The 14,835-nt window shown below is 39.9% G+C and overlaps 1 protein-coding gene across 1 annotated transcript in view; it reads left to right on the top strand.

Moving 5' to 3' along the window:
* Positions 1-413: 413 nt before the first annotated feature.
* The window catches only part of F5 (coagulation factor V (proaccelerin, labile factor)), a 34,610-nt gene continuing 20,188 nt past the window's right edge, over positions 414-14,835 (top strand). Inside the window, 9 exon segments of the mRNA XM_009874345.1 lie at positions 414-574; positions 3,563-3,654; positions 4,923-5,045; positions 6,300-6,512; positions 7,707-7,850; positions 9,464-9,685; positions 10,448-10,613; positions 12,323-12,500; positions 14,562-14,664. Of these exon segments, the coding sequence (XP_009872647.1) occupies positions 414-574; positions 3,563-3,654; positions 4,923-5,045; positions 6,300-6,512; positions 7,707-7,850; positions 9,464-9,685; positions 10,448-10,613; positions 12,323-12,500; positions 14,562-14,664 (1,402 nt within the window).

Genomic DNA, 14,835 nt, shown 5'->3' with positions numbered 1-14,835 from the left:
AAAACATGCCCCCCCTCTTCTTCCTAACTATGCAAGTCAAATATCCTGTAATTGTAAGTAATCTAAGTAATTGTTTTCTGTCTCTGGTATCCTGCTGCTTCAGTAGGCAACGGCCCAACCACAGTCTGTAGTGGAGCTGAAGCTGCTCCTCCTTGGCGCTTGTCTCTCACTGAAGATGGTGTGGAGGAGGGGAGAAAAGGTAGTTCAAACAGGTTTGGGTTTTTTTATCTCTATTGGATCCCTGTCAGCAAGGGGAGGAGGAGGTGAAGAGCAATGACCTGAGCACAGCAAATGCTGTTACCCTCTTGCATCACAATTATTTCATTTCTGAGGGGAAGTTAGAAGCAGCGACAGCAATAAAAACAGCACTTTCTGCCTTGTCTTCCAGATCAGCATCCACAGGCGTCTGTACCATGACGCTCCACTGCGTCCGTCTTTTTCTCTTGCTTCTGCTTGGTTCGTGGTGGCCAGATTCAGAGAAACATGTGGTGGGAGCTGTGAGAGTCAGGGAGCACTATATAGCTGCTCAGATCACGAGCTGGACCTACAAACCAGGATCAGAGGAAAAGTCCAGGTAACAAAAGTACAGGATAAGAAGGATGAAATTATTCCACACTTGTGACTGCAAGTGTTTTATGTCTCTCATCTCCTGTGGAATTTTAGAGCCAAGGAGGACTTTAGAGCCTGATCTGTTGGCTTCAGAGGAATTCATGTGCTTTAAACAGCAGGATCTGAACTGGAGTTAGTGAAGTATTAAAAGCTCCTTTTTATTTACTTTGTTAGTGGCTAGAATTATTTTTATGTTTTCAGAGCACTTCTGTAAATATGTTCCAGGGCTTGCTTTTATCATCTTCCTTGTGGGTCAATGTTTGTTATGTTTTTTAAATGTAATTATTGCAGGTGTATGAATTTTGGGCAGTGTTAAGTTAAGCCATGGTTTGGAAATATTTTGAAAACTTTCAGACTTTGAAATTTGCTGAAGAATAAATATGTTCCAATTTGAGTGTACTATCACTTTCACTTAAATCAGAGCCTGGTGAACTTTGGAATGTTGTTTCTGAGTTGTTCAGTAGTTTTTGTGAAATTTCCATCCTGAGTTCTGCCTAGTAAAGGTTGTAGGATCAAGCATTGCTATACTTCTTTAAGTGAAAATACTAATTTAATCTTTTTTTTTTTGGATAGCATTGCAGAATGGGCAGTCTACATGCATGCACCAATCAAGCATATAAGATATCTTAGTATTATAAACATTGCAAGTGCAGTGCTACATATGACAAAACTTGGGTTGTAATTTAGAATTCAGTTAAGGTTAGGCTTCATACTTATGCTGTGTTCACTATAGTCGCCATACAGAGCTTTATCTGTTCATGAAGTGGTGTGAAATCGTACAAGTTACTATTTCTTGAGGGTATATTTGGATACTACTGCCTTTTTTTTTTTTGTATTGTTCGATGCATATTTTCCTCATTTTTGTTTAGTTTGTCATATTTCTTAAAAATATGGTTTATATTTCTGGAGGTTATGGAAAAGGCATTTCCAGTTCAGATTTAGATTTTCTAACTCTTTTTCTATGATTTCTAAAATTCTCTTTGGAAGTTTAGTACAACTGGCATAAGCATAATGTCAAACTAGCAAGACGAGAACAAGATTTATATGTAGGAATATGAAGCCAAATGCCATTTAAGTATTAAGAATTTAAGTACTGGGAAATTAGTAGATAGAAGTTCATTCTCACTTGCACTGGAAGCATCAGTAGAAGTATCAACTGCTCTGTTGTTAAACATCGTGTTGTGGATACACTGTTCTCCTGGAGCAGAGACCCACAAGACTGCCTCAAACCTCAGCAGCAGTACTCTGCGATTAGCTAGGAGTTTCCCAGACAGTGTCTATCGAGATATCTTGCCTAAATATTTAGAGCAAGTCACATCCTAAATGGATCTGATGAAGTTTTTAGAGCCTGTAGAAATTTAACTGAAAAAAACCTCCACCACAAAACTACCTAAGGAAGAGCTAATGGCTTGGATCCCAAAGGCATCAGAGTACATAACTTGCTGTGGTTTCAGTAGGAGCTGAATGTTTAAATATGGGGTAAGAATCCTGATACTTTGCTGCTTTTCGTTCTAAGTAACTGAAGAAAGACTGAAAAGAAAATGGGTTCTACCTGAATATTTCCTTAATTTTTCAGTCACACAGGTTAGAAAAGGATACAGTTTCTCTGAATGTCTGTCGTCTTTGTAGAGATTTGTCACTATGTACAGGCATATTTATAAGGCACTTCAGGGCAAAGTGAAAACATATTATCTGTGCATGCAGAGTTGCTGCTGCCATTTGCGAAAGTGATGTAACTAGACCTGCTTGCATAGTCTGAGATTTCTGAAGTGTTAGTAAGCTGTGTATTTTGTTCCTTCTAGCAATAAAATTGATGTTGATAAATTTCTTCCTACATGCAATATTCTATTGAATATTGCCACATTAGGGCAGCACTTGTCAATGAAGGTTATAGATCAGGTCCTTCTTGAGTGAAACAAAATTATCCATGACATTAAAGAGAAAGGAATGAATTGAAACATGAATGGCCTCTGCCTGACTCTAGAAGAGACAGTGTCAGGGAGGAATTTACAGGATGTCCACAAAAAGAGATCTCCCCCTTATGGCCCCTGGATGTCACTGAAGCAAAGTCACTGTGTTACCTCTTCCCAGCCTCTCCATGCTGGAGCAGCCCATCAGATCACCACTATCAAATGGGCCTGAAAGGGCATTACAAAAAAACAAGTGGAATTACTGTTGGATCCAGTCATCATATGTACTGTAAGAAATCAACTGATAAATGTGAAACTAAATATAGGCTATTATCTCTGCAGCCCTTTTATCATTTCTTCCATTCCAGGAATGCTACATGCTGGTTTCCTTCCGCTTACCTAAATATTTTCTAAGAAAATATTTTGTGGTCTGCTGGGTGCCTGATTCATTTACATAACAAGACTGAGGACACTTGCAGTGTTTCTCAGAAAGCAATTTTTTTACTTGCTGTGAGACCCTTAGTTGTTGTTAGGAAACAGTTTTCTGCTTGCCTTCAAGGTCATTGCTGCTACAGGATCTTGCTGTTAATGCTGTCGTAGATTCTTTGTGGTGAGCCTTAAAGTTCAAGCATGGGGCTGAGTAAAGAGAAATTTGAGTTTCTTTCACTGTGGTTTGTCAGATGCTTTCTAGGTTAAGCATGGTCAAGACACCTTCCTCAGCGTCTTAAATGGAGCAAAGATATCTTCATCACAGAATCAAAAGGACCTACAGAAATCACCAGCAAAATGAGTGGTAAACTAGGTTTAGGAATTGAATGTCTAAAATGAAATGGCCTAGCTCAGAAACATCATCAATTCAATAGAGTGAGAGGGAGAGTAGAAGACACTACACAGAGTTGGGCTGTGTGCATTGCCTTCAACAAAATGTGCAAGTGATTAAATGTAATTCCAGGACTCATTTTCTGAGTTACTTGTTGAACAGCAATGGCATTTCTGGGAATCTTTGTCTTTTTAATTTTTTTTGGTAATTCTTTTGATTTCAGATTGGAACATTCAGATCCTGTGTTTAAGAAAATTGCTTATAGAGAATATGAAGAGGATTTTCAAAAAGAAAAGCCAGCAAATGTATTTGCAGGTAAGCAGGAAGGAAATGTTTTGAGTAATTTTGTTTATTGCTTCTTATAAAGCCAGTAACAAGCTAAGCCAGTTTGTATTTTTGTGTCCATTGTTTTGCACGTAAACAGGCACAGGGCCATGAGGTCTCTGTAGCACACTATGCTTTCAAAGGCCATAAAGAGGTTGGATTTTCAGAGAGTGGGCTCAGTGCTATGTGCAAATTAATTGTATGGTACAAAATCGTTCCCTCTTGTTTTCAGCACCTGATGAGACTTCACATACACATCTAGACTTGTACAGCACAGTCACAGTGGTGGCATGAAGAATTCACGTGGAAGGAACTTAAGGCCTGAGGCTAAACATGCTTCTAGTTGGTAGATCAGTGGAAAGGAAAAGAAAAACTGTGAGGCTGGGTGTAAAAGATGTCCCCTTGCCTTTGCTTTTGTTACTACTTGAAGGCACTTTAAATGGATGGAAGCAAGTTCTCGTACTTATGCCATGCGTAAGTGTGGTGTTTGTGCAAAGACTTGTATGGTTTGTCTGCACTTCATATTAATAGGTAAAATAACTTGAGAAGTTAGATTTCAAAGTAAATGTGTGTGAGGTTGGTGATAGGAAATTGTTACAAGTTGCCCTAAAAAGTCTAGTCTATAATCAGATTTCTTCCATTTTTTTCTCCTGTGTTTTCTGAAACTGCTTCTTTCTTTTCAGAGAAAGAAATTTGCAAAATAACTTACTAGGAAAGAGGTTAATAGCCAAAGATTGTCTTAGCAGGTTTCTTCCATTGCTTATTTTTGCAACTTTTTGGGATTGAATGATCTTTATGTTCTGTGATTTCTGGCATTGAGAGTGCTATTCAAAGAAATGTTCTTGAATGCATTTCTCTAAACTCTTGAACTATAAAATATCCACCTTCCTAAAACTGTTCGATTAAATCATATGTGAAGGATTCCTAGAAATTCCCAATGAACCTCAACATAAACTTTTAAGAAATTTTCTGTGTCTGGAAATAACTTTTTTTCCCCCTTAAATCTCTGATTTTCTCATGATTTTTAAGTCCAAGTTGCCAGATAGACAAATAATAACACTCCTGACTGAGCTGCAGGTTTTAAATCTCTACGTGCCTTTTTGCAGGTAAACCTTCATTGCAGTGGTATTACATTATTTGCCTGTATTAATTTTGCAACTTGTACTTTGAGAGCTCACGTTCCCTAATGGAAGGAGAGAACTCTTTGTTTCACTGGAAACTGTTTTTCTCACATTTTCCTCTGTCTTGAATAACTACAGGACTTCTGGGACCAACTCTCCGTGCTGAAGTGGGAGATACTCTAGTAGTTCACCTTAAGAATATGGCTGACAAACCAGTCAGTATTCATCCCCAAGGCATAGTTTACAGCAAAATTGCAGAAGGTAAATACTGTAAAAACTCCATGTGTTATTCATTTACTTGTGGACTACTGCATGAAATATTGAGACCAATGTTTAAGGACAAGCATAACACAAATATCTGCATTGATCCTGGATTAAAACTTTACACCCGTTGTTAGGTCGTTTCTTGTTCATCAGTGTGACACTAGGAATATGAGTGTCATCTAAGAAGCACAGTCTCCTGATCAGCTCTCTGTGTACTAATACAGAATAACACAGTGGTTGAGGTTGGAAGGCACCTCTGGAGGCTGTTTGGACCAACCTCTACATAATTGCAAAATATGCTATTTTAGGACATGTAAACTCTTAAATACAGATCTTAAAAAAACCTTTTCCAAATCCCTGGCAATAGCGTACATCAAGACCTTATTGGCAAAGACAGTTGACGTTGCCGATCATGTTGTTCTGATGCTCAGCATTTCATGCTCAGCTTTGTGGTATTTTGCCCTTGAAACCTCATGGGACTGGCAAAAAGAGACTGTAATCTGTGACCAAACTGACAGCTAAATGTCTGCATTAGCACAGAATGAGCTTGATTCCCCATGATTCTTAGATTGCCCTGCCCTGGGTGCTAAGCCAGAGTTCTGGCCTGCAGTTTACAAGTTTGGTCAAGGCCTTGTTTGCTGTGTCGGTTCAAAAAGCATTTTGGAACCTCATGTCACGGAGTTGAACAGAGCGTGCTATTGGAAGTGATAGGCACTTCAGTTTGACTATGTCCTTAATATGCCTTTTGCACCTAGGATGTTAGTTCTCTGGCTCCGCTTTGTCATATTGTGATTTATTGGATATGGTAGGTGAGGATAGGAGCCATTACTGCCACCTGCATGTGCAGCACCCAAAAGGTCTAAGGCAGCAAGGCAACGCTCACCTGCGCGATGGCTTCGTGAGAAACAGAAAGGTGACAAGGGGGCAGTATTCCTCTACTGCATATTAGTGAGCAGAGGCTGAAGCTTCATGCCATCCTAACCCTAATCAGATTGATGAAGAGCCCCATCTTTTGGCAGTGATTAACAGTTCTAGGAAATCTTTAATCTGTAAGAATTAGGATGGTGGAATAGCTACTCTTCCCTAGTTAGCATCCACAATGTGAGTGGAATCATGTGTTACCTCTTTGAAGCTCAAGTAGCAGTTAGGCAAGAAACAAACCAAGCTTCTGGAATTGATTGTAGGAGGATATTCCAGATGTTTTAATTGTCCTTTGTCTTCATGCCACCCTCCTAACTCTTTTCTTGACAGGCTCCCTGTATGATGACAGAACATCATCTGCAGAAAAACAAGATGATGCTGTACTTCCAGGCCAAGTCTACACATATGTGTGGGATATAACAGAAGAAGTTGGTCCAAGGGAAGCTGACCTTCCATGTCTCACTTATGCATATTATTCTCATGAGAACATGGCAATGGATTTTAACTCGGGTCTGATTGGAGCTCTGCTTATCTGTAAGAAAGGTAATGAAATGCTTTAAGACTACTATAAGGCAATACTGTTTTCCTTTTTGCATCTTTATGTGCAGTGTAATATAAATGGTTTTTAACATCTTTCTTTCAAATGTTGAAGTTCTTAAATGCCAGTTTTCATGTAGATTCATCCTGTAACTATAGGATGGACAGAGAGCACTACCAAGCTGGTAAAGGGCTTAGAACACAAATCATATGAGGAAAGGCTGAGGGATCTGGGGCTGTTTAGCCTAGAGAAGAGGAGATTGAGGGGAGACCTCATCACTCTCTACAGCTACCTGAAGGGAGGTTGTAGAGAGGTGGGGGTTGGTCTGTTCTCCCTAGTGGAGAGTGATAGAACGAGGGAAAATGCATCCAAATTGTGCCAGGGGAGGCTCAGGTTAGGTATCAGGAAGAATTTCTATACTGAAAGGGTTGTCAGCCGTTGGAACAGGCTGCCCAGGGAGGGGGTTGAGTCACCGTCCCTGGAGGTGATTTAAGAGATGGGTGGATGTTGCACTGGGGGATGTAGTTCAGTAGGTTAATAGGGCCAGGACAAATCCTGGACTCGATGATCTTCAAGGTCTCTTCCAGCTGAAACTATTCTATGATTCTGTGATTGGGCTGTACTGGTTACATTTGCAGTTGCTTAACTGTTAAACGTATGACCTCAAATTTTCTGTCTTAGAATCAATACTCTTAAAGCTTCATTCAAAATGGTTAGGCATTCCAGAGAATAAGGCAGGAAAGAATTGTTTCACCCATGCCTTTTAAGGGTTGTCTAATCAAGAGACTCCTAGTACTCTCTCTTCTGTAACAAGGGCTTGAAATTGTAGAGCAGTGTGTCTTTTGCTAGTCATTTGAAAATAGGGGGAAATTTTAAGAGATTATAAGACTTCAAAAATCATTTTGCATGCTATCAGCGACTTGAGATTTTAGCAGTTTGAGTCACTGAATTGCCTGAGGCAATTCACTGCATGTTATTTAGTCTCAGCTGGGTTATTACAGACTTCTGATTTTGCAGTTAAACAACCTAAAAGTACTTTCAAAAATAAAATCACTTTATGAGTGTTCTTATTTTGGTCAGACTCAGCCAGTATATGCCAACAAGTGAAGCAAGCTCATTAAACACACATTAATGCCACTACTTTGTGAAAACTGCTTTGCTTCTGCTTCAAATTAAGACCTGTTGTTTATTCTTCATAGGAAGCCTAAATGAGGATGGGTCACAGAAACTTTTTGACAAGGAGTATGTACTGATGTTTGGTGTGTTTGATGAAAATAAGAGTTGGCAAAGATCAGCCTCGCTCAAGTACACAATTAATGGCTACGCTGATGGAACATTACCAGGTACTGTTCAGGCTTGTGTGAAATGAAACTACCATTGGTGAAGACTGAATATTACCTTTGCTTGCTTTTCGTGAAAGAGAAAGGGAATGTGGAGGAATGAGATACATCCTCACAGACATATTCTAAAAAAGGCTGTACATTCTAGAAGAGAAACTGTGTAGCTGGAAGGAAGTCCTGCCATACTGCTGATAAGAACAAGAAGATTACTTCTAAGAAGAGTTCTGCTCGAAGAACAGAATTATTAACTTCTAAAAAGAACCCAACAAGAAATCCCTCATATTTTTTTACTTAGCTGATGAGAAAAGAGTGATGTGATTAAGTGAACTGCTGGTTTAACAGCGTATGGAACCTACTAGGTGAAGAACTTCCTGGAAGTGGAAAATAAGTTACCATTAAATTAGACAATTAAGTGGGAAGAATATGAAGGTGGTAGTTGGGCTATTCTGTTCCTAGTGTTTTCACCTTGTTTTAGTAAGGAGCTACTTTCATATCTCTGTCTAGTCCATTGAGCAAATACAAAAGACTGCCTTAGGTGTTGGGTTTTTTTTAAACAGATATTGAATAGGGTAGTTACTGTCACTAGATACAGCTTTGTTCTTAGCTTGGTGTTGTCAAGGCATACACAAAACCAGACAGGGCAGCTACAAAAAACCAATTTATTCTAACCCGAAAACCACCACGCACTTCAACAAAATATATTACAAATTTGGATGCAAGTTGGGAGTTATCACTACACAACTGGATTTAGGAATTTGTGACTATTCCTCTAGAAATATGACTAAAAATGTGCACACACTCACTCAGTAAAAGGCAGAAAACCTCTCCCTTAAGGGTAGCCAGCAAATCACTCACCCACACGGTGGGCAAGGGCTCCCTCGATGATACCCAGCTCACCAGTATGGGGCAGTGGGCGCTCTCAATCCTGGGAAGTTTCCTTGGACAGTATCCTGATCCAAGGGGAGGGGGGGTCCTGGACTGCAGACCTACTGCTCTGAGGAGGAACAACTCAAATTTGCTCTCCAGCAGGGCCCTGTTTATACCTGAGTCAAGTCTGGCTGTGAGCAATTTCCAATTTGCTCAGGAGCCAGTGAAAAAAAGACACGGTAAACAAAGTCACCAGGCCTTGATGGCCGTCCTTGCCAGGTCCTTGGAGTGGGCCTGTAATCAGATCTTTTGCAGGGCATGGTCTCTGGTCTTTTGCAAAGCCTGTTCTCTGGGAGGATATAACTGCCACACTTGGATCCTTGCCTTTCTCTCTCTCTTTTTTTTTTTCCTCCTTTTTTTTTCTTTTTTCCCCCCTCCTCCTCTTCTCCAATCTAGGACAGATCAGCTTTCCAAAAGAAGCTACTGGTTTTCTTCTTTCTTCTTCAGCTTGCTATAAGTCAAGTTGCCAATTACATGTAAGATTTAAACACCCATCTTCCACTTACATGCAAGATTCTGGTATCTTTTCTATTCACAAGCTTCTGAAACTTTCTCGTGTTGCAAAGACTGATCACAGGAGTCTGAGATATTTTTAATCTTTTTGAGCAAAATTAACTTCAGATCTAGTATGCATAGGGAACTTGCATGATTTGCCTGTATTCTGAACCCTACTTTAATTTCTCTTTCAGATTTAGAGGCTTGTGCATATGACAACATTAGCTGGCATTTGATAGGAATGAGTTCCAAGCCAGAAATTTTCTCCATTCATATCAATGGCCAGTCCATGGAGCAACGACATCGTCGAGTTTCTACTGTTAACCTCGTGGGAGGAGCATCAGCCACAGTAAACATGACAGTGAGTGAGGAAGGAAGGTGGCTGATATCTTCTCTTGTCCAAAAGCACCTGCAAGGCAAGGAAACATGTATTTATTAGCCAACTGTAGAATTGCCTTTCTCTTCTTTAAGTCCCAAATGGCTTCTACTGCTTTGCAGTGGTGTAGTCACTGTTTCAAATGGTTGTCATTTCACTAAAAACCACTGGAGAACAGGATGTTCTGTTGGAATGAGAAGGGCACAATGAACTAAAAGGCATTCTTATCTGCCGTTTTTCTGCTGTGTGTAGATCACAGAGCAACATTGGATTAGTACTCTAGCATCTAAGTCTCTGTGAGCTGTTCAGATTAGCACCATTATAAAATGAGTAAAGAACCACTCGTTTCCTGAGAAATTGAGTGCTTTCAGTTAAGGGTCACTCAATCTGATGAGAAAACTTGCTGTTTATCATTTGAAAGTGGGTATCTCAGCAGTAATAATGATTCTGTTTTAAAGAATGTCTGTCTTAGAAGAGCCAGAAGACACGTTTTGAAAACAAACAAACAAAAAACAGGAAAAAGCATAGCCTTCTATCCGTTCAGCTTTTTCTATCTGCTCAGTATTTTCAAAGACGGTTAGTTGAGAGAGCTTCTGTATTCCATTTGATTATTATGGGCTCCTTGGAAGGCTCTCAGCCTATATATAGTTTAAATGGATGCAGGCTTTTCAAGCCTGAAAAGGGGGCAATCAGGTAAACAAATGTTTGCTGGCAGCTGTAGCTAAAGAAATGAGAAATGCAGTAGAAGTGGTACAGGTTCATACAATGGAAAATCACTATGGTACTGCTTCTTCTTAATTAGCTGGAATGCATGGTTACCTCACTGTAAGAGACTGCGGGGACAAAGAGGTGAAGAAGAGTCGTCTCTCTTTAAAAGAACGTCTTATGGTCAAAACCTGGGAATATTTCATTGCTGCAGAAGAAATTACTTGGGATTATGCCCCAACTATTCCAGACAGCCTTGACAGGTAAAATAATACTTTGTCAGCATAATGTGGAATGTTAACATGAATTTACAGAATAACTTGTGTTGGAGAGGACCTCTGGGGATTCAATGACAAAGCAGAATCCAACAGCAAAGTTGGATCCAGTTTCACAGGGCCTTATCCAGTTGATAAGTTGATTCATTGTCTCCAAGGATGAGGACTCTTCAACTTCTCTGGGCACCTTTGCAACCTCATAGTGAAAAAGTTTTTCCTTATATTTAATCCGACTTTCTCATGTTGCACCTTGTATCCGTTGAATCTTATCTCTTCACTATGCAGCACTGAGAGGAGTCTGTTTCTGTTTTCTCTGTAATATCCTGTTTGATAGTTGAAGACAAAAATAAGATGCTTCCGTAGCTGTGACTTCACATGACCCATTAAACTGAGATTTTGCTTCTGTGTCATGTGCTCTAGCTCCCTAATAACCGTGGTGGCCCTCTAATGGGGAGCCTGAAATACGAAGATGACTTAGAAAGTTCCCTAAGTAGAATACAAGCCTCTTCTTAAAATTTTCAACATGAATTCCACAGAAGTAAACAACCTTTAAGAGGATGGGAAAGGGAGAAAATATTTCTGGAGAACAGAAGTTTTTAAACGTTCAGTACAATAGAGTGTTTAAGGAATGGGAGAAAGAGAGATCTCTCTACAAACGACCTTTGTATGACACAAATGTAGATGTAGCAAAAGTCATAGTAAGTAAGTATACGGAGATATTTTGTTCAACTTAAGGTAAACAGAAGGAATTCAGTATTGTGAAATGAGGTCACAGCACACAATGCTGCCATTGCACTTTAAGGTTAAATATGTAGCCTGTAAATTCCCTACTGCTAGAGTACCAGTGATTTTACAAGCTGATATTCGTTCGAACCTTGAATGATTTAAACATAACAAGATAAATTCCTTACCCTGTATGGGGTGATAATATCATATACCTCCTCAGAATATAGTATTCACACAGCTCTTAAGTATTCCTCCTTCTTTGGTATGATTTGCTTCCCTTCTTACTTGCTCTTGAACTGCATGGAGCAAACTTTTATATCTGTCCCTGCTGGTTACATGGCATTACTTAACTGCCTCAGTACACTAACTTTTCCTTCTCTGTTCAAAATTACAAGGTTTATCCCTGTTGAGTAACACTTTTCGAAGTGCAAGTAACTAGAACAAATGTGTTACTCTGTGTTACTTTACAGTATTTATTCTAGTTTTGCTCTCAGCATTAACAATTGTAATGTTTTTGAAGCTGAGTATAACACTTCTTATTGTATAGTGTTTGACTAGAATCAAGATTATCAGTTCCTGTTTCTTCTAGAGTCTTTGCTAGTAAAAGCAAATCAGTTTATTTTTTCTATGCTCAACTATGCTTATGTAAAGGAAGACTGAAAATCTTGAAAATGTCACTGCTGCTTCTTCGGTTTGTTACTTTCTTGCATATATACTCTATTAAATTCAGTATAAACTCTAATACTAATTGGATGTCTGTGATACTAAAACAAAAATAACATTCCAAGCTGCTTCTTACCTACTTTAGCTTAAAATTTTGGATGAAGAACATTAGATTAATTTAGGGTTTGGATTTTTTTTTTTTTTTAAGCAATGAGGTTTCTATCAGTTGCTTCAGTACTGATTCTGTATTCTCAGATAAGTCACTATTGAAGTTTTGTCAATCATTTGTCTTTTCCTTTATTTTTAAGACACTATAAAGTGCAGCACTTGGACAACTTCTCAAATCTCATAGGCAAAAAGTATAAAAAGGCTATTTTTAGGCAATATACCGATGCCAGCTTCACTAAACGTCTGGAAAATCCTCGTCCCAAGGAAACAGGAATCCTGGGTCCTGTTATCAGAGCTCAACTCAATGACAAAGTCAAAGTAAGTAACATTAATGCAAAGATCATTTATACTGTGGAATAATTTTGTTGGGCAGAAATATGAGAAAGCTAGTTTGATCTGGGTTTTTTACCAGAAAAAGTGTTACAAACACTGGTTCTTTTAAAAGGGACACTTACAAGCAACAGTGTTTACCTTAAATTTTTCATCATTCCCTCTATACTTGCTGTGATTGTGCTTTATTTTGCAACACAAGCACACTTCTTTTGCACTTTTTGAAAAATAGAACTATATGTTGACGTTGATCTCAAAGGGAAAAAAGGTAGAGCCGGGTGAGCTTCTGGGGGGATTTGGATGTGAGGCCAAGCTTCAGAAGCCCATCATTCGTTATGTTGTTATTATTTTTTCTAGCTCTTTTAGGCAATGATACTCAGTTTTCATAGTTAAATGTTCTTTCATGGAGCTGTGAATTGAAACTATGTCATCATTCGAGCCAATCACCCAGGCCAACAACCAAGAATCACGCAGTCGCTCACTCGCTCTTTCCCCGACCCCGTCTTCACAGAGATGTGGAGGGAGAAACAGCAACTAAAAAGGTTCAAAGATTGAAATTAAGGACAGGGAGAGTAGTAGTCTACTCCTTAAGATAATGCATGAAAAGACCAGAGCAGACTTGGGGAGAAGAACTTAATTTACCACCATCACTTTTTGGAGTAGATTAGTGAGAGGAATACATAAATAAATGCAACCTGATCTTAAATATGCTTCCTCCCCGCCCCTTTCATCTTCTCAGCTACCTCCTCCTCTCCATCGGTGCAAGGGGGGCAGGGAGTTGGGTTGTGGTCCATCTGGTCATTACTCATTGTCCATGGCAGCTCCTTCTTCTTGAGAAAGAGGGCTCCTCGCAGTGTCTCCTTCATGTCGCATGGTGTCCACCTTACAGGAGGCAACCCTCTTCCTCCTCATGAGTCACCCTCCTCGGGGTCACGGCTTGCTTTGGGCACGTCCTCTGCTGCTGCTTGCTCACTCTCCCCTCTCACGTGGGGTTCTGCACATACTACCGCATAATGGACATTCTCACTACTGTCGATCCCCTCAGCTGGCAAGCAGTCACCTTCCTGCCATCTCAACCACCACGGGGCTCCAGGGAAAGGTTCTGCTCTGGTGGCCTTCTCCCCCTCTTTCTGCTCCTGCACCCTTCCTCTTCCTTTTTCTTCTCAGGACCGTGTTGCTTTGTTGTCCTCTTGCCTCCCCCTCCTCCAGCAGAAAAACTCCCCAACATAAAATACAGGACAGATCAAGACAAGAGGAAACCAAACAAGGAAGAAAAACACTGGGGTCACCTCTTAAACACCTTGATGGCAGAGGTGCTGATTGGCCTGGCCCTGGCCAAAAGTGGCTCCAACTCCTACCTGGGGGTGGAGGAGGCTCCCAAAACTTTGCAAGGGTCATCCTACACAGCTCTCCTCCCAATTAGCAAAACTCGACCAGAGCCTAAACTCATGACAAACTACAAAGCATTTGTGTTATGAATTTGTGCTGCTGTCACATTCTTTTGTCAACTTGGTTTCACTTAAGAATGCATCACAAAGTTTCATGACCTTTGATTGCCACCGTGACTGTGGCTCTGATTAGCACTTCTTTTTTTTTCTGGTTTCATGAAGACATTTTGCCATTTTCTCCCATATCCCCTTTGGGTCTTGGAATCTGGGACAAGATGTGCTTTGAAATCTGTTTAAATTTTATTTCTCCCATATTGGAGGTTCTTAAGAACTTTAGTCAGTAACTTCATGTTCCCCGAGATAGTGTGTGCCTAGTTGCTGGAAGAACAAGTGTTCTTTTTAGTTTTTTCAGAGACCAGGTATAATAAGCTGAACTTCACTCAGTGAGCTCTACAAAGCCCAGCAGCAGGGTACCAGCATTTAGACTGTGGGTTTGTATTATCAGAGAATATTTAAGCCATCTCTTTGCCTTCCCAGCACTTCCCAGGCTGAAAACAAGCAAATTCTAGTGTAGTTGAAACTTTGTGGTATATTCAGGCAAGGATTTGATGAATACTAAAGGGTTTTGTCTTTTTTTATTTTCTTTTGCCTCTCAATATAGATTGTATTCAAAAATAAGGCCAGTCGACCCTACAGCATTTACTTTCATGGAGTGACGCTTTCAAAGGAAGCGGAAGGAGCTGATTATCCTCTGGATCCCACAAGTAAGAAATTTGTGAATTACTTTTTGCAAACCACTACCTACTTGTGGAGGGTTTTGTTGTTTTGAAGGAGATGCTGTGCCTAGGAATGTGCATGACTGGGAGACCTCAATTCTATGCGATACCTCTGCTGACCTGTTGTGTTGTCTTGTAGAGAAACCAAGGTACTATCTG

This window comes from Apaloderma vittatum, unplaced genomic scaffold, assembly GCF_000703405.1.
Source record: "Apaloderma vittatum isolate BGI_N311 unplaced genomic scaffold, ASM70340v1 scaffold12878, whole genome shotgun sequence".
NCBI lineage: Eukaryota > Metazoa > Chordata > Aves > Trogoniformes > Trogonidae > Apaloderma > Apaloderma vittatum.
Note: the sequence above shows the minus strand (reverse complement) of the source record. Positions and strands in the feature narration are given on the sequence as shown.